We start from the raw sequence: 22,973 nt of genomic DNA, 5'->3' as shown, positions 1-22,973 counted from the left end.
ATGGGCAGCAGCTCCCGTGTGCCCTGCGCCGCCCTGGTCAGGACTGGCTGTGTGCCGGGGTGATGTGTGCTCGTCCAGAGTCTACTGGGGAGGGCGCTGCTGCCCCCCTGAAAAGTGTCTCCCTGAATGTCCCTGGGGCGCTCTTGGCGTGTCCCGGCCGCTGCTGCGCCGCCTGCCACGGCCGTCCCTGGGCTAGCACTGCCCCCCATCAGTCAGTTCACTGCACGAACGGGCACTAGGAATCCCTGCTTTCCCCCGGGAGTGCTTACCATTTGTGATGACAAAATCCCCTTCTTTTCCGGCAGGAGTGTCTGAGCAGGTTCCATTGGCCCTGAAATTCTCCACCTTTTCCAAGTGCCCACCTGCTATATGGCAGGTGCTTCAAATCCAGGATCCCACGTAATGTTCACGTTGTCGTACGGCGCTCAGCAGGGAGGGCTGCCTCTTTAGCCCCCGGCGCCGTCTGCACCTCCCACTGCAGTGACCTCCCAATCCCATTAGGCCCAGGAGTTGCCCCTTCCTTTCGATGCCAGGTCACAGCCCAAACCTGTGGGTCTCTGATGCCGACATATTTCTGCACCTGCCTGAACGCGGGGACACTGGCGGACGTTGCTTCTTAGTGGCTAGGACTTATTTCTAGTATTATTCTGATCCCAGACTCTGTCCTTCTCCCCTCTGGAAATTGCTTTCTTTTCATGACATCTCAGAGAATTTGCAGCTCCATAGGAAACGGAATAGAAAACCAGTCAAAATTGCTGTTCTGTGTGTTTTACTCCTGGAGGATTTATTATTCAATTTGGATGTGTGTGTGTGTGTGTGTGTGTGTGTGTGTGTGTGTGTGTGTCTGTCGGCATGGAGGGAAGGGTGGTGATTTCCCCAGCTGGGTGCAGCTCACGCGAAGCTCCCAGGATTCCAGTCACACGGCGACTCCTTTCCACTTCGGCAGCCTCTCTTCTTTCAAACCCCCTATTTTCATTCATTTCATCCCACTGAAATCTAGACCTTGCTCACAAGTGGCCAAAGGAAACTCCAGGTGACTAAAATGGTCGTTTCCATACAGTTGGTAATTGGCTCTCCCAGGGCAGGGAGAGGAGGGCCAGCCCCGGGAATACCGAGCAGGGCTTCAAAGAGCAAGACCCTCATTTCTCTGGAAATCCTTGCAGATGGCGGCTATGAAACACCTACCTCTTCACTGTGGCCCACTGCAATGCAACAAGAGCCAGCACCCCTTCCTTCCTGCCCCAGGGCGAGACTTCTCTCGGCTTTATCCACGACCCGGAAGGACATCTCACAGCAATGTCCCATTTCAGACTTTCCCCTGCAACCCAAGACACACCCTCTGCATGTCTGGCTGCTGCCACCACCCAGCTTCATCACCATCACCTCCCACAGAAGGAACCCCCACTTCCCAAAGGCCCGAAGTGCCCTGGCTCGGGGCACTTAACACTCCAGGGCTCGCTCCTGGAGCCCCACCGCCTCGTCCCATGTTGTCTTATTCTGTGGGACTTAGGGGACGTCTCACCACCTTCCTCATGTGACAGTGGCTCCTAGACCATCACTCTAGGTGTGGGTGTGTCCTGCTTTTCCTAGCGTTCCCGCTACTAACACAGGCCCTTCCGGAGAGCAGAGGCTCCGTGGAGGTCTGCGGAATAAACAAGCCAGTGGGCAGGGGGCTTATTGACGCAGATGAACCTTCTCCTACTTTCTTAAAATACCCGCGCAAATCCAACTCAACAGGGATAGTTCGTTTTATTTACAGAATGACAGACAAGACAGGGAAGCAAGAATTGGAACAACAATGACTCTTATTTTTCTATTTCTTCTCCCATCTATAGCACTGCTAAGTACTTCCACCTTTCCAGAGCAGTTCTGATTCCAATTCCCTGTTATCTTGTATACGGTCACAAAACGAACTGGGAGATTTCCCAACCTCTCTTACAAAACAGCAAAACTCTTGTTCTTGAACTGAATTAGTGCAAATACCTGTGGGATTAACGTCATACACAAAGTTAGACACTGAAGCTTGTTTAGTCTTCTATTCAAAGAACCAACATTTGAAAAATTCCTAAAGAAAACAGACATGGAAGTCCATGTCAACATACACAACAGGAACCCAAAATGCTGCACACCGGCTTCCCCCAACTCGCCCGGCTCTCACTGCTTAGAAGGCTGACCGCTCCCTCTTCAAACTCAGAGTGAAGGAGCAGCCCCCCTTCCTGCCCCACGGGAGAAGCTGCTGGACGTGGGACTGGCTGCTGCACTGGCTCAGGCTCCCTCTTCCTCATCGCTCACACTCCCTGCAGACACGGATGGGAAGAACCTGGGAGCCATGCTATTGATCCTGAGCAGATGCTGCAGGACCTGACACTCGCTGGCCTCCGCGTAGGCCCGGGGACCCCACAGGAACTCGTAGCGGGCAGGGTCGCTGTGGGGCACCTGCCGGTACTTCAGGTAGCCCGTCTGCACCCACACTTCGGTGAGCAGCTCCCTCCCGCCACAAAACCCCAGGGTGCCTAGCTTTCCCCACACCTCCTCCTCAGGGACGCGGTCACCAAACAGGGTGACCATGGTCAGGACCAGCAGAGGGAGGCTGGCCTCGGGCGTGCGCTGCCAGTCGCTCAGCACTGCATCCCAGGTGAGGCCCAGGGTGGGGACCAGGACGTAGGTGCGCTCGCGGGGGTCCACCTCCTTCACGTCCAAGCCAAACGCCAGCAGCAGGCACTCGCAAGCATGGCTGTAGACCACGGGGAAGTGGTCCCGATGCTCCCGGACGACCGTACTCAGCATCTCCGCCTCGGAGGTCGGCTCCCCGGTACGAAACTTGACGAGCAGGAACCCCACCAGGTCAGCCATCAGCGCAACAAGTGCCTCGCGGGACAAGGGATCGGCATAGGCGGAGAAGGAGGGGGCGCCAGGGGAGGCGGAGGACGAGGGGGATGCGGCCTCCTCCCCCGCAGCCCCCAGCAGCGGCGCCTCCACAGGACCCTGGGCCGGGACTGGGGCCTCAAGGTCGGCCTCAGGCTGGCGGAGCTCACTCATCTCGACCGGAGGCCTGATCACTGGGGTCGGGCCGCCCACGGGAGTGTGGGCAGGGGACCTCGTACCTGGGGAAGAGAGGGGATGTGAGCGGCCTCGGCGGAGAAAGGCACCCTGGGCAGCCCTGACAAAGGCCACTTACAGGTCTCGTCTCAAGGGCTGCCCTCGGGCCTCACAGGGGCGCTCCTCCCGGGTGGCCTGTCCCCTGCCAACCTGAAGAAGGAAGTGAGGGGGCTCCTCAGGGTGCAGCCAGCACGGCCCCAGGTTCTGGGGCTGACAGGGCGGTGGGGTGACTTGGGTGTTGTGGGGTCCCCTCTGTTCTGGGAGGGGGAGCCCCTGGGTACACACTCAGGGCACGCACCTCCCCTTGGCTCCTGGCGCTGCCTGGGCCTCCTCTGCTCTGTGCCCTGAGGACACGGTCCTCAGACCTGGGCCTTCGCCTCCCGGTTCCTGGAGCCCCTGTAAGAGGAATGGAGGGCGCACCGCTTGTGTACACTGTGGCACAGCTCTGGGCCTCGGTGCTGGTAGGAGGATTGGGCCGGACTCTGTGAGGTCCCCCCAGTGCTGAGTTCTGGGGTGGGTGGTCCCCTCGGGGTCGCTCGTCGTGCTCACTGTTCCCCTTAAGGGCCTGGACCCTCCCCTTTGCAGGCCGGAGGGGAAACTCAGAACAGGACCCCGAATCTGAACAGAAAGCAGTGAGGGGGCCCCACAGGTGGCCGCACCTGCCCAGGGCCTCCCGAGGGTCCTAGGATGGGGAGATGCTGGGTCCTCACCTCCTCCTCACATCCTGCCTGGCCTCCCAGCGCTGACCACAGGGGCAGGTTTCTGTTGAGGCCCCTGTTCCAGGGCTGGGGGTCTGCTCAGTCCTCCCTCGGGGTCCTGGGAGTCCACCTTCTGTGGACCTGAAGGCTCACCCCTCACACCAAACACCTGACCTCCTGAGGACCCCGACCCAGAGGTCAGGAAACATCTCATCTGCTGACCGTGCTCTGGCGCCTCCAAGGCCCCCGTGGAAGGGCAAAGGATCCCTCCCTGTGTCGGGGTCTAACGTCCTCAGTCCTTCCTTCCTCGCGTGCAGGCTGGACTCTGGGCAGGACCTGGGATTGTCCCGTCTGCCAGTGTGAGTCCCTGCTCCTTATACCAGGTCTCCAGTCTCTCCGAGACCCTGACGTCAGGACGTCAGGACAGGCCTACCGTGCTCATCCCGTCCCGGGGCCTCCCACGGCCACCTGCAAGGGCGGTGACCTGGTGGGTCCCTTTTGTCCTCCCTCAGGGTCCCCTCAGTCCTGCCTAAGGGCCCTAACCTTAGTCCGCCAGGGACCTGACATTTTACCCTCTGCCCTCATGAGACCCCGCCCCTTATCCCAGGTCCCCAGCTTCTCTGACACCCGGATGTCAGGAAGTGCTGCACGTGACGGCCTTCCAGGGCCAACTGAGTTCTGGGCTGCAGGCTGCCCTCAGTGCTCCCTCAGGGCCCTCACCTTGACTCCACACAGAACCTGGGATTCTCCGCAGTGCCCACCAGACACCCCGCCCCTTATACCCCCTCTGCAGCCTCTCTGATACCCCGCCCCGTGCTCCCCTCTCCAGGGGGTCTCAGACTCGGATGTCAGGAAGTGCTGCACTTGTTCATCCCGCCCTATGGTCTCCAAGGGCCAACTCTGTTCTGGGATCCAGGCTCCCCTCAGTCCACCCTCACTGCGCTCACCTTAACTCAAAGCAGGACCTGGGATTCTCTCCCGTGCGCACAAGACACCCCGACCCTTATACTGCCTCCCCAGCTTCTCTGAGACCCCGCCCCATACTGCCCTCCCCAGCGTCTCTGAGACCCGGATGTCAGGAAGTGCTGCACGTGCTCATTCCGCCCTATGGCCTCCCAGGGCCAACTGTGTTCTGGGGTCCAGGCTCCCCTCAGTCCTCCCTCAGGGCCCTCACCTTGACTCCACGGAGAACCTGGGATTCTCTCCCGTGCCCACGAGACACCCCGACCCTTATACTGCCTCCCCAGCCTCTCTGAGACCCCGCCCCGTGCTCCCCCTCCTCAGCGTCTCTGAGACCCGGATGTCAGGAAGTGCTGGACGTGCTCATTCCGCCCTATGGCCTCCCAGGGCCAGCTCTGTTCTGGGGTCCAGGCTCCCCTCAGTCCTCCCTCAGGGCCCTCACCTTGACTCCACGGAGGACCTGGGATTCTCTCCCGTGCCCACCAGACACCCCGACCCTTATACCCCCTCCCTAGCCTCTCTGAGACCCCGCCCCGTACTCCCCTCCCCAGCGTCTCTGAGACCCGGATGTCAGGAAGTGCTGCACGTGCTCATCCCGCCGTTTGGCCTCCCAGGTCCCACTCTGTCCTGGGGTCCAGGCTCCCCTCAGTCCTCCCTCAGGCCCTGGGAAGTGATTAGCCCGTGAGGGGGGAGCCCTCATGAATGAGATTACCTCCCTTATAAAAGAGGCCCCAGACGGCTGCCTCATCCTCTTGTGCCATGTGAGAAGATGGCTAGTTGATACAGCTAGACAAGAAACCAGTCCATATAAAGAAGAGCTTTATTACTATTATTTATTACTCAGCCGTACAAAGGAACGAAATTGGGTCATTTGTAGAGATGTGGATGGATCTAGAGACTGTCATACAGAGTGAAGGAAGTCAGAAAGAGAGAAACAAATATCGTGTATTAATGCACATATGTGGAACCTAGATAAATGGTACAGATGAACCGGCTTGCAGGGCAGAAATAGAGACACAGACGTAGAGCACAAACATATGGGCACCAAGGTGAGAAAATGGTGGGGGCGGGCGGGGGGGGTGATGAATTGGGAGATTGGGATTGACATATGTATGCTAATAGGTATAAAATGGGTAACTCATAAGAACCTGCTGTATAAAAAAATACATAAAATAAAATTCAAAAGTTAAAACAAACCAAAGAAATAAGAATAGGTTTATGACATTATCAATCACAGTAGAAAACCACCTGTAAAGACAAATGGACGTACTTGCCACAACGGGCTCTGCATCGCCAAGTTCGCTCCCCCAACTCCGCAGCCTCGCAGGAGGCCTTCCTATTGGTGGAAGGCCAATGGGCGTGTCTTTCGCTTCCGGAGGCGCCAAGCCTTGGGACCTCAGGCCCTCAGTGCGCATGGCTACTGCTGCTTCCGTAGCAGAGCGCCTCCTCACGTGCTCTTCTGATCCAACCAGTTTCTCGGTAAAGAGACGTCTAGAACTTTCTCCCTCATCCTCCTGGGGCTTCCGGGAGCACCCGGAAGCCCACGTGGCGTTCGCACAGAGTGCCTGGGACAGTCGGCGGCACAGTTCCTGGCTGCTCTGCTGAGACGAGCTCTTCAGCCCCTCGTGAGCGGGACTCCGGAGCCATCCACAGAGTCAGAGCGAGTCAGGAGACAGGCGGGGGCTCTGCCGGGGGCTGGACTCCGCAGGTACCGGGGGCCCCGGGAAGGAGTGGAGGTCGGGGGAGGGCTACGGGCTGCTCGGTTGGGAGTGGGGGAGCGGCGGCGGAGGGTAGCGGGCTGAAGGGGGGCTGAGGGAAGGGTCCCCCAGTGAGCGGGTCAGAGGGGAGGACCGCTGGCTTCCGGGGTGGCTGGTGGGGGGCGTTCTGGAGTCGGGGTGCAGAGGGTGGGGCTAATGGCTAAGCGTGGGGAGGGGGCCTGAGTGGAGGGCTTCCTGCTGGTCGGGTGGGGCCGGCCTTGGGGGCCAGAGGAGAGGACGACTGGCTGCGGGGGTGGGGAGGACGGGACGGGACGGGACGGGACGGGCGGGCCCCACCCCCGGGGCCGAGACGGGAGGGGAGGGCTAGCGGCTGCTGCGTGTGGCGGGAGGAAGGGGGAGCTACTCCTGGCTGAGGCGGGGGTCGATGGGGAGGACTCCCGGGCGCGGGTGCGGTAGGCGTTAGGGGAGCTCCCGCCGGGGCGGGGCGTGGGGTGGGGGGGGAGGACGCTCGTGGCAGTTAGGGGGCTCCGGCTCCCGGGTGGGCGGGGGCAAGACGGGTGGGCTCTGCATCTGGGGTACGAGAAGCGAGAGACCCTGGCGCTGAGTGTGCTCCGGGGAGGACTCCCCGGTGTGGGGAGGTGAGAGAGGCAGTCTGACCTCTACGCATGGCGGGGCGCCCGGCTTCCAGGGCCCAGAGCGGAGCGCCACCAGCTGGTGGGTGGGGGAGGGTGTATGGAGGGGATGCAGTGCGAGGGGTCGGGGAGGAGCCGCCTGGCCACGGGGGCGGGGGGGGGGGCGTAAGTGAAGCTGAGAGGGGGAGGCGCTGGGGCTGCTGTGATCTGGTGGAGGCTGTTGGCCATGGCAGATGGATTTGTGGGGGTCCAGGGAGGGGCTCTGGCCCACTGCATGAGGCATCGAGAGCTTCAGGTCGCCTCTGTCCGGGTGGCACAGGAATTGCAGAGGTGGGTGGGCAGGGCAAGGCCCTGGCCTCCACACAGAGTACACAGATTCTTTACGAGGGTGCTTTGCACATTCACCCGGACACGCCATACCAGAGTTGTAAAACAGTCTCCATAAATTTAGCAGTATTGCAAGTTTCCATGATAAGTTTTCTCATCACGGGGGAATTTTATTTGATGGTACTAATGATAATATATCTTCAAATATTGGGAAACCCATGGATCAAAGAGAAAAATCACAGAGGGACTTAGAAAATGTTTCCAAGTGAATACTAAAAAAGCACAACTTACCAAAATTAGTGGGAGGCAGCAAAAAGCGACAGGAGGAAACTGTATTCCTCTAAATGCTTCTGTTAGAAAAGAGTCAGGACATAAAATCAGTGAGCTAACAGTCCATTGAGAGATGCTAGAAGAAGAAGAGCAAAGGAAACATAAAATGAAGTAATAAGAGAGCTAAGAGAGGAAATCAGTGATAGAAAGCAAATTATGGACACGGTGAACGAAGCCATGCGCTTCTTTCAAAAGAGCAAGGAAACCGAGCAAGTCCTAGAACGATGAATCACGGAAACATAGAAAGAACGCTGATCCCCAATATGAGGAATGAAAGAGGGCCAACGTTACGGATCAGATGTACATTAACAAAGAGGATATAGGGGAATATTATGGGACATTATGGAAATGTTTATGCTAACAAATTGGAAGACTTGAAAAATTCCTTGGGAAAAAGGCAGCTTCCTAAAACTGAGGGCAGAAATGTAGAAAAGGTGACGAGCCTTCTATCTGTCTTTTTTAAAAAAATTATTTTATTTTACTTTATTATTGTTTCTTGAGTCGTACGCAACAAGTGCTCTTTTGTTATTATTTTTAAATTTTATTTTTACTTTTGGCTGCGTTGGGTCTTTGTTGCTGCGCGCGGGCTTTCTCTAGGTGCAGCGAGCGGGGGCTACTCTTCGTTGCGGTGCGCAGGCCTCTCATTACGGTGGCTTCTCTTGTTGCAGAGCACGGGCTCCAGGCATGTGGGCTTCAGAGGTTGTGTCACGTGGACTCAGTAGTTGTGGCTCGTGGGCTCTAGAGCGCTGGGGTCAGTGGTTGTGGCGTGTGGGGTTAGTTGCTCCGCGGCTTGTGGGATCTTCCCGGACCGGGGATCGAACCTGTGTCCCCTGCACTGGCAGGTGGATTCTTAACCACTGCGCCACCAGGGAAGTCCCTAGCCTTCTATCTTGTAAATAAATGTAATTTATAAAAAAAGTTTCCTAAAGTCAAACAAACCAAACAGGGCAGGGAGGTGCTCCAGGCTGCTGCTGTGAGGGGCACTAGGGTGGGCTGTGTGGCACAAACATGATTCTCTCCTCTTTGCACCCACAGGCCGATTCCCACACTTCAACAGCCTGTGCACACCTGTTTGATCGCTTCCCCCCACCCTCAGGTCCTCGAAGATGGCGATGGCTCTGGCGGTATTGCGGGACTGGTGCAGGTCGATGGGCGTGAACGCTCAGCGATCTCTGCTCATCCTGGGAATCCCAGATGACTGCAAAGACCAGGAATTCCAGGAGGCTGTGCAGGCTGCCCTGCGTTCCCTGGGCAGGTACCGAGTGCTGGGCAAGGTCTACAGAAAGGAGCTGGGGTCGAGTGTTGCCCTGGTCGAGTTTGCTGAGTGTTTAAATCGAAGCTTGCTCCCCCGCCAAATACCAGGCAAGGGAGGGCCCTGGACTGTGGTCTGCCTGCCCCAGGCCCCTGATGCTGATTCACAGGATAGACCCAGTTGCCCTGCGCAGCCCCAGGGACAAGCAGTGGTTGGCAGGGCGGGTGAGGCAGGAACTGCAGGTCACTCAGGAACTGCAGGGGAGGAGGAAGCTGCAGGGGAGGCGGGAGTCGCAGGTATGGAGGGAGACACAGGTGAGGAGGAAGCCTTAGGTGAGGAGGGAGCTGAAGGTGAGGAGGGAGCTGCAGGTGAGGAGGGAGCTGAAGGTGAGGCGGGAGCTTCAGGTGAGGAGGGAGCTGAAGGTGAGGAGGGAGGTGCAGGTGAGAAGGGAGCTGCAGGTGAGGAGGGAGCTGAAGGTGAGGAGGGAGCTGAAGGTGAGGAGGGAGGTGCAGGTGAGAAGGGAGCTGCAGGTGAGGAGGGAGATGAAGGTGAGGAGGGAGGTGCAGGTGAGAAGGGAGCTGCAGGCGAGGAGGGAGCTGAAGGTGAGGAGGGAGCTGCAGGTGAGGAGGGAGCCTCAGGTGAGGCAGGAGCCGCAGGTGAGGAGGGAGCCTCAGATGAGGCGGGAGCTGCAGGCGAGGAAGGAGCTGCAGGTGAGGCAGGAGTTGCAGGTGAGGCAGGAGCTGAGTCAGATGAGGAAGGAGCTGCAGGTGAAGCAGGAGGTGAAGGTGAAGCAGGAGCTGAGTCAGATGAGGAAGGAGCTGCAGGTGAGGAGGGAGATGAAGGTGAGGAGGGAGCTGAAGGTGAGGAGGGAGCTGCAGGTGAGGAGGGAGCTGCAGGTGAGGAAGGAGCTGCAGGTGCGGAAGGAGCTGAGGGTCAAGCAGGAGCTGAGGGTCAAGCAGGAGCTGAAGGTGAAGCAGGAGCTGAGTCAGATGAGGAAGGAGCTGCAGGTTACAGAAATGTTGCAGGCGTGGCAGGACTTCTGAGTATGGCAGGACCCACGGGCGGGGCAACGGCTGCGCCTGAGGAAGCAGTTGTGACAGCGGCAGGCGCCATGGGTGAGGCAGGGCCCGGGACCCAGCAGTGGAGGCAGGCCTCGCAGCCCGTGCTGGACAGCATGGGCTACCAGGAGCTGGGAACCTTCTCTGGGATGGAAGAGCCGGGCCACGGGGAAGGGTCCTCTGAGAGCTGGCTGGAGCAGGCCAGCCACACGCTGCACCTGTGGCGCCACGTGTCTGAGAGGGAGAGGAGGAGGAGGCTGGTGGAGAGCTTGCGCGGCCCCGCGCTGGACCTCCTGCGCGGCCTCCTGGCGGAAGATCCCGAGCTGGCTGCCCAGGACTGCCTGGCCGCGCTGGTGCAGGTGTTTGGGAACAAGGACCCCCGGGGGAGTGCTCGGCTGAAGTTCGTGACCTGTGCCCAGCGGCCCCAGGAGACTCTCTCTGCGTACGTGATGCGCCTGGAAGGCCTGCTGCAGTCGGCCCTGGAGAAGGGGGCCATCCACCCGGCCATGGCGGACCAGGCGCGCGCCCGGCAGGTGCTGACGCGGGCCCGGCTGAACGACACGCTCCGGGACACGCTGAGGAGGCGGCGGCTGATGAGGAGGCCTCCCGGCTTTGCGGGGATGCTGCGGCTCATCCAGAAGACCGAGGCCTGGGACGCCGACCCGGCTAGCAGGGAGCACTTCCCAGGGCAGGAAGAGGCCCGTGTGGACGTTGCAGTCCTGGCAGCAGCCGCCCAGGCCGCCCCGGCCCATGAGGCCATCACCGCAGGCACCACTGCACATGGCACCAAGGCCTCCCCGGCCGGTGAAGATAGCACCGCCCAGGCCGCCCGTTCCAAGGAAGGGAGCGCCGAGGACCACCCGGCACGTGAGGAGGCCAGTGCGGCAGTTGCCGGCACTGCCAAGGCTGGCGAGGCGGCCCCTGAAGACCATGGTGCCGCCAGGGCAGCCCCTGAAGACCATGGTGCCGCCAGGGCAGCCCCTGGCCCTGGGGAGACCAGCAAGGCGTCCACGGCCGCTCAGGAAGATGGAAGTGCTGCCGCCCCTGCGGGCCTAGGTCAGGCAGGACCCTCAGATGCCCCCGGGGTCCCCATGCCTGGCCGGATGGGCAGTGCTTCCCCGGTGGCCCCAGGAGGTCCTGGCTGGGAGCCAGAGGGCCTCGCCCAGGCAGGAGGCCAGGAGGCCGAGGAGACCCCCGAGGAGGGGCTCAAGCCCATCCCAGAAGAGCCGGGAAATGAGGACGGGGCTGCAGAGATGAGCCCCCCGGGGTCCACCTCGGGCCAGTAGGCTCAGCAGGCCCCAGGGCCCCCACGCTTGGAGGCAGGGGGAGGCCAGGCCTGGCAGCCTACTGGCCCCATATTAGGGGCCACTCCAGGTGCCTGGGCCTCCCTCCTGAGAGGGGACCCCTATTCATCATCCCCTGGGGCAGGTTGCTCCCTGTACTGGCAAGCCCAAATGTGTCCCTGTAGGCCCCAGAGGGACCCAGGTGTCAAGGAACCCCCCAGCCCCCGCTCCCCTCCCCCCAACACACACACCCTAGCCATCGTCCCCCCGCAGAGCCCTGAGGTGCGCCACGTGCCAGCCAAGGCTCTGGTCTCTGTGGGCCAGTGTCGTGAGCTCAACGTGTGCTTTCTGGGCATAGATTCAGGCCCAGCGCTGCCTGTTGTTGTGGAAATGTGCATGTGTTCTCCTCTGAGCGGTTCCCCCAAGCCCTGCGCGGCGTGGAGACCCCGAGCCCAGTCCCAGGAGCCGGCGGGAAGGACGGGATGGACGAGGTCACAGCCAGCGCCCACCCCAGGACCTGGGAGCCCACCTGCGACCTTCGAAGGAAGACCTTGACCGGGGCTGCAGGAGGTCTGCGGGAGGCCCCCCAGGGCTTGTGTTCTGCTGGGCCACCCCGTTGTTCCTCGGGACTCCACGTCCCCGGCTCGGTGGCGTGCGCCCTGCTGTGGGACTGTCCTGTGCCCGCCATAGGGCAGGGCCAGGCCCCGGGCATGTGGGCCAGAAATGGAGGGTCTGCCCTGGGGGGAGCGGGCATGGCCGGCGCCCATCCTCCTGGCGAGAGGCCACCCGCGGGGCCTTCAGGAAGGGAGACTGTGGGGAGATGGAGGGCCGCCGGGTGGGGTGTAGCGGAGGCACCTTTTTGAGGACCCTGGGTGGGGCCGGGACCCGTGAGCTCCGGTGGCCGTTAGAAGTTCCTCTGTGTGTTGTTATGCCCTCTGTTCAGTGGTTTCAGTCAATGTTTCTCTTTAATAAATTTCCCTGAACGTTTCATCTGAGTCTGGCCTCTGCTGTGGGCAATGGAGGGAAAGGGCTGCTGCGGGTGAGGGCGGGGGTCCAGAGTCCGATTCCTGCTCAGCACCCATGGGACACCTCTCCGGGGAGAGGGTAAGGTAGGCACTTTGCAGACCCAGACATCGTGAGGGTTTTTCTTCCAGTTCATAGGTGAATTGTAAAGTTTTAGCGCCCTTGACCGTGGGCCGCGTCTCGGGCGATGCTCGTGCTTGAAATCATGGGTGCTGTGCACGGCCCGGAAGGCCAGGGGACACACAGGAGGACTTCTGACCTCGTGGGTCACACGTGGGTCCGTGCACGTGTGCCTCGCCCGGGGGCTCTGGGACCAGAAGGCCGTGGCCGGTTTGCACGAGCGCTCGGCCTGTGGCTCTGCACCCGTGCACGAGTGTCTTCGTGCCCCCTGCGATGACGGGCGTGAAGCAGGAGGCTGACATGCTGACGGGCCTGCCCTTTAGGATGTCACTTCCTGGCTGGGCTGTGCTGTCACCCCCGAGCAACCGGAGCACTTCTGTGAGGGGCTGAGCGGGAGTGTGAGCCCAGGGTGCTGCCGGCCGCGCTGCACTGTCCCGTTTACGTGGCGGAGGGGCACGCCGTGCTCCGCATGGCTGCGGACGAGAAGGGCCCCGCCGCGGGCAGGGCGCCCGGCTTCGGCGAGGCGCCTCTTCCTCCCGACACAGCGGCTCCGGCCCTCGGCTCAGGGACCTGCACCCCCCAGTCCCTCGCCCTGGACCAGCCCGTGCCCGCGGGGCACCCCGACCTCAGGCTGCTGCCTGGAGAAGCCGCTTTCCAGGATTTGACGGAAGAGCCTTTGTTGAAAAGGCCTCGCACCGCCTGCGAGGCCGTGTGGGAAGGCAGCCTGCTCTTCCACCCCTTTCCCAGGAAGCTGTGGACGAACGTCCACAGCAGTCGCTTTGCATCCATTGGGTGGAATGAAGACGGGACTTGCATAGGCGTCAACAGGCCGCTGTTTCAAAAGGAGGTTTTGGACAGGGGCGGCCTAGACAAGGTGTTCAAGACAGAACGTGTGGAGAGCTTCATCCGCCAGCTTAACCGCTATGGATTCAGCAAAGTGTACCAGGACATGCACACGTCCCTCTGCGTGACCAACCTGTCCACGAAGGAGCGGCCCGCCCACGTCCTGAGCGAGGTAAGGAGGGCGGGGGACGGCGGGGGAGGAGCCCTCTCCAGGGGCTGAGCCGCTGGGCCCGGGGGTGGGGGGCGGGTGCCATCCCCGGGGCCGCCTGGGACGGCGGCAGGCGTGTCGGGAGAGCTTCCTTTAAAGGTGGTACTTGGGCACCGGCGTGACGGCCGGAGCTGGAAGTGCCGCGCGCTGTGTTGGGACGTTGTTATGGGGGGACCCGAAACGTTCTCAGCACAAGGACGTCACTTCTCTCCCTCCTCCTTTTCCCTTTGCTGTGTCTGTGTGAGGTGATGCGTGTGAACTGGACCCCCTGTGGTGATCATTTCACAGCACACGCGGGCAAGGCGTCATCCTGTACTCCTGACACGTGGGCAGTGCCGCTCGTGCCTGACCCGCAGTCACAGCGGGGGACAAGAGGACACTGCTGCAACGCTGGCCCTTCCCGTCCTCCTGCTCGGGGACAGTGGCCCGCCGGGGGGAGGGGGGAGGTCTGTGTGCCCCCTTGACTCCCATAGCTCCAGAGCATCACTTGAGTGGGGGCGCAGGTCCTTTCCTGGGAAGCAGTCAGCGTCCCCGGTCTGGCCCCTGGAGGTGCTGGCCAGGGGGCGATTCGGACACTTCCTTAGAAAGCTACCGAACCTTGTTGCAGTCTCGTACCTGCAAACGCCAAGTCCCCTTTCGTGGGCCTTGTACTCGTCCTAAGGGGCCATTTTCAGTCATTTTCCAAGGGCGAAAGGTGATGGTGAGTGAGCGAGTCTCGGGGATGTCAAAGCTGGGGCACAGCATCCTGCTGGGACCGGGTCCCGCTTTCTCCAAAGAGGCCCTGGGTCGGCTGGGGGAGGGCGCCCAGGGGCCCAGCCAGGCGGCTGCTGCTTGCGAGCAACTCTTTTGTGACTCGGGGTTTCCTTTTCTCTCTCAACTGCGACCTCAGTTACACTTCTACCACAGTCCCCTGTTTCAGAGAGACTGCCCGCACCTCCTGGTGAGGATGAAGCCCAGAGTACACACTAAACCAGCATCCGGGCAGGTGGACGGCGAGCCGGCAGCCCCGGGGCACCTCCCGGCGCTCAGTGCCGCGGAGCCGCAGGACGGCCTCCCACCGTCTCCTGAGCATATCCAGGGGACCCCGAGCTACCCGCAACTCGACCATGCCTCCGCCCTGGCCGGGACTGACTCTGTCGCTCTGGCCCCTCCTCGGACAGCAGCCGAGCCCCCCGCGCCGCATCCCAACGTGCAGGTTCTGGTCCCTCTAGTCCCTGTCCTGGCAGGGGTGGCCCAGCCAGCCGAGGTCCCCTGGCTCTGCTGCGCCTGGCCTCCCGCCCAGATGAGTCCTCCCTGGCCCGTGCCGGGCCTGGCCGCCGCACCCCCCCAAGTCCTCAGCCTTCCCCCCCCGCGCAGCTCCCGGGGGCCGCGCTGCTGCCTCTTGCGCACCCTGGATGCCCGAGGTGGCCGCCAGGCCTGCCGCCTCCCTGACCTTGATCCGTCGGCCCCTGAGCCCCTTTGCTGCTGCTGCATGGGCTCCCGCTGTTTCCTGGAATACCCGACCCCTCCAGGCAGGCCCACAGAGGACCCTGACCAGGCAGACCCTGCAGACACACGGAGGTGGTAACGCGGCCAGAACCTTGCAGGGCAGTAAAGAGCACGGGGACATGAGAGCGATGTTCCACCCAACACGTGTTTGGCGCCTCCGTCCTGGGCGTGGCTGAGCAGTTGAGTCCCCTCAGCAGGAAACGATGACAGGTGACAGCCCACCCCCGGCCCAGTGCGGGCACCTAGCAGGTAGCCAGTGAAGCCCCTCAGACGACGTGCCTCCACTCACTAGAAAGACCCTTGAAGGGCTGGACAAGCACAAGGAAGGGCCTGGCATCCACGGGTTCATGGTTGCGGGGACACCGTTTCCAGCAGAGTCTCGATTTGACAGATGAGAAGAGCTCAGGCCTCCCCTGGTCAGAGGCCTGAAAAGAGCCCTTACTGTCCTGAGACGCACAGGTGTGGAGGTGACGGTCCCTGGCAGGGGCCTGCGGGTGTTCAGTTTGGGGGTGCTCTCTGGTGTCTGGACAGCAGGATTGAGGTTTGCTTTTCACTGTGGGTCCTGCGTCTGGAGACATTTTCCTGGTTCTCTTTTCCTTGGCTTTCGAGCTAAACACTTCAAGGGCGCCATGCTCCACCACCCTCTGGGCGCTGGGGTGTCGCGCTTATACCGCGAGTCCTTGTGGTCAGCGCCCAGTGGTGTGTACAGAGCACTGAAGGCCAGGGCGCACCCCCAGCTCACAGTTGCTGCCTCCACGTGTGGGGGATGGGCCGGGGGACCTGGCCAGGACTCTGTGGCTGTCACAGCGATAGGGCGACATCCCCTCCCAAACACTGCTAAGGAGGGGGCGGGGAGCGGGAATTGCCTGGAGTTCCAGGGGTTAGGACTCTATGCTTTCACTGCGGTGGCCCGGGTTCAATCCCTGCTCGGGGATCTAAGATCACCCAGGCCTTGTGGGGTGGCCAGAAACACAGAAAAGAAAAAAAACAGGTGGGTTGGGGGAGGAGGGGAAGTAGACCCAAGGTACCAGGAATGATCCAAGCACCAGCAGCCAGAGGAGCCCCGGGTCTGCCCGGGTGAGGGGTGGTCCCATCTGCCGCTCCCGTCTGTCACAATGCAACAGCTAGTGCACGTCAGGGGGGTCTCTTGAGCAGCCCAACAGCAGCGCCCCAAGTGAACGATGCAAAAATGGACAGAGGGGACGGAAGAAACCGGTCTACAGTAGAAGTGGGAGACTTCGGTCCCCCCTGTGATGGATTCAAATGGATCCCCCAGCTCCCACCCCAACCATTAAGTCCACCTGTTGCAGTGCTAATCCCAAGGCGCGTGTATTTGGAGATAGCGCCCTTGGGGAAGTCAGTAAGGTTAAATGAGGTCACAAGGGTGGGGCCCCAGTCCGACAAGAGCGGTGTCCTTTGGAAAAGAGGAAGAGACACCGAAGATCTCCCTCCCTCTCTCCCTCCCTCGCCCTCTCTTCCTCCCTCCCATCCTCCCTCTCTCACTCTCTCTCCCCCTACCTTTCTCCCCCTCTCTCTTTCCCTCCCTCGCCCCCCTCCCTTTCTCTCTCTCCCTCCCTCTCTCCCTTTCACTCTCTCCCTCCCTCCCTCTTTCTCTCTCTCTTTCCCCTCCTCCCCTTCTATGGCCCTGTCCATCCCTCTCTCTCTCCCTCCCTCCCTCCTTTCCTCCCTTTGTCTCTGCCCCTTTCTCTCCCTCCCTCCCTCTTTCTCTCTCTCTCCCTCCCTCCCTCTCTCTCCCTTTCACTCTCTCCCTCCCTCCACCTCTCTCCCTCCTCCCTCCCTCCTTCCCTCCCTTTGTCTCTCCCCCTTTCCCTCCCTCCCTCCCTCTTTCTCTCTTGCTCTCTCTCTCTCTCTCTCTCCCTCCCTCCCTCTTTCTCTCTCTCCCTCCCTCCCTCTCTCTCCCTTTCACTCTCTCCCTCCCTCCACCTCTCTCCTACCCTCCCTCCTTCCCTCCCTTTGTCTCTCCCCCTTTCCCTCCCTCCCTCCCTCTTTCTCTCTCGCTCTCCCTCCCTCCCTCCCTACCCCCCCCCCCAACCTGTTCAGAGAAGCAGCCAAGTGAGGGACCAAGAGAAAACCAGCTGTCTGCGAGCCAGGAAGAGACGCCTTCCCTCACCTGAGACTGCACTTTCCAGCCAGTTGACGTTGGACTTCTAGCCACCAGGACTGGCACCCAGTACATTTCTGTAGTTTTAGCCACCTCCTCTGTGGGACTTGGCTATGGCAGCTCTAAGCAGACTAACACAGCCTGCTTTCATTATGGGTACAGCGACCAGACAGCACCGCAGTACGGGAATCACAGATTTGAACAGCACTGTACAAAGACTAGGTCTCATGACATGTGTAGACTATTTGCCCCAAGAAGAGAATAGACACGTGCTCGTCAAGCGTACCTAGAACGTTCTCCAGGGTACTCCACGCGTCAGGCCACACAGCATCCCTCAGTAAACTTAAGGGGATACAAACAAAAGGGCTGAAATCATACAAAGTATGTCCTCTGGCCAAAATAGAGTGAAATTAGACCTCAATAACAGAAGGAAATGTGGGAAATCTGCAAAGAGAGGGAAATTGAGCCGTGCGTCCCCAAATAACCGCATTAGTCTGGGACGATGCCAAATCCCACAGCACAGGATGAGGGGCTGAAACAGCAGACACAGATTCTCACGGTGGTTCCGACCAGGAGGCCGAGAGGGAGGGTCCAGCAGGGGTGGCTTGTACTGCGGCCGGTCTCCTTGGTTGCAGGTGGCCGTGCTCTTACCGCCCCTCACGTGGTCACCCTCTGTGCACGCACCCCCAGCCCCTGCCTTCTCTCCTTGCGTGTGCTGATCCGCTCTTCCCTCAAGGGCACCAGCCATCTTGGATTAGACCTCATCCTAATGGCCTCATTTCAACCTAAGAACCACTAACTCCAGCCACAGTGACATTCTGAGGTTCTAGGGGATTGGGGCTTCAACATGCAAATTTTGGGGGGACGCAGTTCAGTCCATAACAATAGCCCAGGGAACGTACAAGACATCACAAGGGAAACTAGAAAATACTTTGAAATGAAGAAAACACATACCAAAGGCCCCAGGACTTATGGCACGCGGCCAAAGAGGCACTTGGGACCTAAAGCTGCAAACACCCGTGTTCCAATGGAGGCGACACCTCAGATCAACCGCCTCATCTTGAACGGGGACAAGCGAGAAGACGAGGAAGGCGAGCCCAAGCATTCTGACAACAAATGTTCACGAGGAAAGAAAAACTGCGCTAACCCACGTACGCGGGGATCCCAAGACGTGCACTGGTCGGGAATCCTCACAACATGGGGGAGGGCGCATCCTTCTTACACACTCAGTAACAAGAGCTACAGCCACCGACCACTTCATTTGGCCCAGGCTTTTTACAAGCAGGTCACATCATGGGGAAACCCACACCAATGCTTTTGCCTGGTACTGTTAGGAGGCCCATTTTACAGATGGAGAAATCGAGGCGTAGGGAGTCTCCATGATTTGATCAGCTTGTCACTAGAAGGACTCTTATTCGAGCTAAGCATCATATGCGTGCAAAGACCCATCCCCGCACTGGCCTGACCTGTCTCCCCAACAGTCAAGGGGGATTCAGCTGTCCTCCACGGGGTCCTACTACCTGACGCCTCAGGCCACATAATGGAGAAAACACAGGGAAGCTGGGCATTAGTGCCCATGAGAGCCTGACACTGGATTCTGCCCACGTGGCCTCCCCAGCCCCATCAGGTCACCATCTCTCGTGAAATGGACACGAGGGCCAGGGAGGAGGGTGAGGGTCTAGGACTGAGGGCGTGAGGATGGAGAAGGGTCCCGGACGTGGGGGTCCGAGGCACGGCCCTCTGAAGGCGGCTCCTATGCCCAGGCTTGGGCCCTGCTCTCTCCTTCCACTGCCCACTCTGCTCCCTTCTGTCCCAGCGGCGTGGTGGCCCCACGTTCTCCTGCAGGCTCACTTCCCCGGGCACACTGGCTGTCAGGCAGGCGGCAAGCTTGCATTCAAAGCACGGGGACCGCCGGGCTGGAGGGCTCTCTGCATCCCCACGGGGCGTGAGTGTCTGTGCCCTTCAGGGCCCTGCGGATGCCCCTCCTCCTGGATGCTTGCTCACACGTGGCTTTACACCCTGCTGCTGTCTTGTGAATGTCACTTGGCTTCACACCCTGCATCCCGCCACCAACCCAGCCCTATCCCTGTGCCCAGCCCCAGCTCAGGGACCACGGACAGGCACAGGCCCGGGCCCCGCACTTGCTCACAAAGGCCCCTAAAGCAGCAGCCGGCGATATTTGCCACAGAGGAGGGTAGGCGAGAGCCAGGCAGGAGGTCAGCCCTTTGCCAAGGAGGCTGGAGCTCAGAGCAGACGTTAGCTGGGGCTGGGGAATGGGGGCTTCTCGGGAAACAGGGCCACGGCTGAGACAACTCACACCAGCCCCTCAGGGGGCAGGCTCAGCGCACGTAGAGAACGTCAGAGCTTCCCGCTGATGGGCAGCAGCTCCCGTGTGCCCTGCGCCGCCCTGGTCAGGACTGGCTGTGTGCCGGGGTGATGTGTGCTCGTCCAGAGTCTACTGGGGAGGGCGCTGCTGCCCCCCTGAAAAGTGTCTCCCTGAATGTCCCTGGGGCGCTCTTGGCGTGTCCCGGCCGCTGCTGCGCCGCCTGCCACGGCCGTCCCTGGGCTAGCACTGCCCCCCATCAGTCAGTTCACTGCACGAACGGGCACTAGGAATCCCTGCTTTCCCCCGGGAGTGCTTACCATTTGTGATGACAAAATCCCCTTCTTTTCCGGCAGGAGTGTCTGAGCAGGTTCCATTGGCCCTGAAATTCTCCACCTTTTCCAAGTGCCCACCTGCTATATGGCAGGTGCTTCAAATCCAGGATCCCACGTAATGTTCACGTTGTCGTACGGCGCTCAGCAGGGAGGGCTGCCTCTTTAGCCCCCGGCGCCGTCTGCACCTCCCACTGCAGTGACCTCCCAATCCCATTAGGCCCAGGAGTTGCCCCTTCCTTTCGATGCCAGGTCACAGCCCAAACCTGTGGGTCTCTGATGCCGACATATTTCTGCACCTGCCTGAACGCGGGGACACTGGCGGACGTTGCTTCTTAGTGGCTAGGACTTATTTCTAGTATTATTCTGATCCCAGACTCTGTCCTTCTCCCCTCTGGAAATTGCTTTCTTTTCATGACATCTCAGAGAATTTGCAGCTCCATAGGAAACGGAATAGAAAACCAGTCAAAATTGCTGTTCTGTGTGTTTTACTCCTGGAGGATTTATTATTCAATTTGGATGTGTATGTGTGTGTGTGTGTGTGTGTGTGTGTGTGTGTCTGTCGGCATGGAGGGAAGGGTGGTGATTTCCCCAGCTGGGTGCAGCTCACGCGAAGCTCCCAGGATTCCAGTCACACGGCGACTCCTTTCCACTTCGGCAGCCTCTCTTCTTTCAAACCCCCTATTTTCATTCATTTCATCCCACTGAAATCTAGACCTTGCTCACAAGTGGCCAAAGGAAACTCCAGGTGACTAAAATGGTCGTTTCCATACAGTTGGTAATTGGCTCTCCCAGGGCAGGGAGAGGAGGGCCAGCCCCGGGAATACCGAGCAGGGCTTCAAAGAGCAAGACCCTCATTTCTCTGGAAATCCTTGCAGATGGCGGCTATGAAACACCTACCTCTTCACTGTGGCCCACTGCAATGCAACAAGAGCCAGCACCCCTTCCTTCCTGCCCCAGGGCGAGACTTCTCTCGGCTTTATCCACGACCCGGAAGGACATCTCACAGCAATGTCCCATTTCAGACTTTCCCCTGCAACCCAAGACACACCCTCTGCATGTCTGGCTGCTGCCACCACCCAGCTTCATCACCATCACCTCCCACAGAAGGAACCCCCACTTCCCAAAGGCCCGAAGTGCCCTGGCTCGGGGCACTTAACACTCCAGGGCTCGCTCCTGGAGCCCCACCGCCTCGTCCCATGTTGTCTTATTCTGTGGGACTTAGGGGACGTCTCACCACCTTCCTCATGTGACAGTGGCTCCTAGACCATCACTCTAGGTGTGGGTGTGTCCTGCTTTTCCTAGCGTTCCCGCTACTAACACAGGCCCTTCCGGAGAGCAGAGGCTCCGTGGAGGTCTGCGGAATAAACAAGCCAGTGGGCAGGGGGCTTATTGACGCAGATGAACCTTCTCCTACTTTCTTAAAATACCCGCGCAAATCCAACTCAACAGGGATAGTTCGTTTTATTTACAGAATGACAGACAAGACAGGGAAGCAAGAATTGGAACAACAATGACTCTTATTTTTCTATTTCTTCTCCCATCTATAGCACTGCTAAGTACTTCCACCTTTCCAGAGCAGTTCTGATTCCAATTCCCTGTTATCTTGTATACGGTCACAAAACGAACTGGGAGATTTCCCAACCTCTCTTACAAAACAGCAAAACTCTTGTTCTTGAACTGAATTAGTGCAAATACCTGTGGGATTAACGTCATACACAAAGTTAGACACTGAAGCTTGTTTAGTCTTCTATTCAAAGAACCAACATTTGAAAAATTCCTAAAGAAAACAGACATGGAAGTCCATGTCAACATACACAACAGGAACCCAAAATGCTGCACACCGGCTTCCCCCAACTCGCCCGGCTCTCACTGCTTAGAAGGCTGACCGCTCCCTCTTCAAACTCAGAGTGAAGGAGCAGCCCCCCTTCCTGCCCCACGGGAGAAGCTGCTGGACGTGGGACTGGCTGCTGCACTGGCTCAGGCTCCCTCTTCCTCATCGCTCACACTCCCTGCAGACACGGATGGGAAGAACCTGGGAGCCATGCTATTGATCCTGAGCAGATGCTGCAGGACCTGACACCCGCTGGCCTCCGCGTAGGCCCGGGGACCCCACAGGAACTCGTAGCGGGCAGGGTCGCTGTGGGGCACCTGCCGGTACTTCAGGTAGCCCGTCTGCACCCACACTTCGGTGAGCAGCTCCCTCCCGCCACAAAACCCCAGGGTGCCTAGCTTTCCCCACACCTCCTCCTCAGGGACGCGGTCACCAAACAGGGTGACCATGGTCAGGACCAGCAGAGGGAGGCTGGCCTCGGGCGTGCGCTGCCAGTCGCTCAGCACTGCATCCCAGGTGAGGCCCAGGGTGGGGACCAGGACGTAGGTGCGCTCGCGGGGGTCCACCTCCTTCACGGCCAAGCCAAACGCCAGCAGCAGGCACTCGCAAGCATGGCTGTAGACCACGGGGAAGTGGTCCCGATGCTCCCGGACGACCGTACTCAGCATCTCCGCCTCGGAGGTCGGCTCCCCGGTACGAAACTTGACGAGCAGGAACCCCACCAGGTCAGCCATCAGCGCAACAAGTGCCTCGCGGGACAAGGGATCGGCATAGGCGGAGAAGGAGGGGGCGCCAGGGGAGGCGGAGGACGAGGGGGATGCGGCCTCCTCCCCCGCAGCCCCCAGCAGCGGCGCCTCCACAGGACCCTGGGCCGGGACTGGGGCCTCAAGGTCGGCCTCAGGCTGGCGGAGCTCACTCATCTCGACCGGAGGCCTGATCACTGGGGTCGGGCCGCCCACGGGAGTGTGGGCAGGGGACCTCGTACCTGGGGAAGAGAGGGGATGTGAGCGGCCTCGGCGGAGAAAGGCACCCTGGGCAGCCCTGACAAAGGCCACTTACAGGTCTCGTCTCAAGGGCTGCCCTCGGGCCTCACAGGGGCGCTCCTCCCGGGTGGCCTGTCCCCTGCCAATCTGAAGAAGGAAGTGAGGGGGCTCCTCAGGGTGCAGCCAGCACGGCCCCAGGTTCTGGGGCTGACAGGGCGGTGGGGTGACTTGGGTGTTGTGGGGTCCCCTCTGTTCTGGGAGGGGGAGCCCCTGGGTACACACTCAGGGCACGCACCTCCCCTTGGCTCCTGGCGCTGCCTGGGCCTCCTCTGCTCTGTGC

At 60.2% G+C, this 22,973-nt stretch overlaps 2 protein-coding genes across 2 annotated transcripts; one reads left to right on the top strand and one right to left on the bottom strand.

The window, feature by feature from the left end:
• Positions 1–1,513: 1,513 nt before the first annotated feature.
• On the bottom strand, positions 1,514–22,639 carry LOC141277730 (uncharacterized). The gene is made up of 3 exons (XM_073799808.1): positions 21,824–22,639; positions 10,348–11,126; positions 1,514–3,160 (listed from the first exon to the last, which is right to left on the bottom strand). Exons 1-3 carry the CDS (start codon positions 22,568–22,570, stop codon positions 2,266–2,268), a joined length of 2,421 nt encoding a protein of 806 aa, XP_073655909.1. The 5' UTR covers positions 22,571–22,639; the 3' UTR covers positions 1,514–2,265.
• LOC117310780 (paraneoplastic antigen Ma6E-like) lies at positions 6,310–12,345 on the top strand. The gene is made up of 2 exons (XM_073799816.1): positions 6,310–6,465; positions 8,800–12,345. The coding sequence occupies exon 2, from the start codon at positions 8,871–8,873 to the stop codon at positions 11,358–11,360; it is 2,490 nt and encodes an 829-aa protein (XP_073655917.1). The 5' UTR covers positions 6,310–6,465; positions 8,800–8,870; the 3' UTR covers positions 11,361–12,345.
• Positions 22,640–22,973: the final 334 nt, after the last annotated feature.

The sequence above is a fragment of the Tursiops truncatus genome, unplaced genomic scaffold (assembly GCF_011762595.2).
Source record: "Tursiops truncatus isolate mTurTru1 unplaced genomic scaffold, mTurTru1.mat.Y mat_scaffold_211_arrow_ctg1, whole genome shotgun sequence".
NCBI lineage: Eukaryota > Metazoa > Chordata > Mammalia > Artiodactyla > Delphinidae > Tursiops > Tursiops truncatus.
Note: the sequence above shows the minus strand (reverse complement) of the source record. Positions and strands in the feature narration are given on the sequence as shown.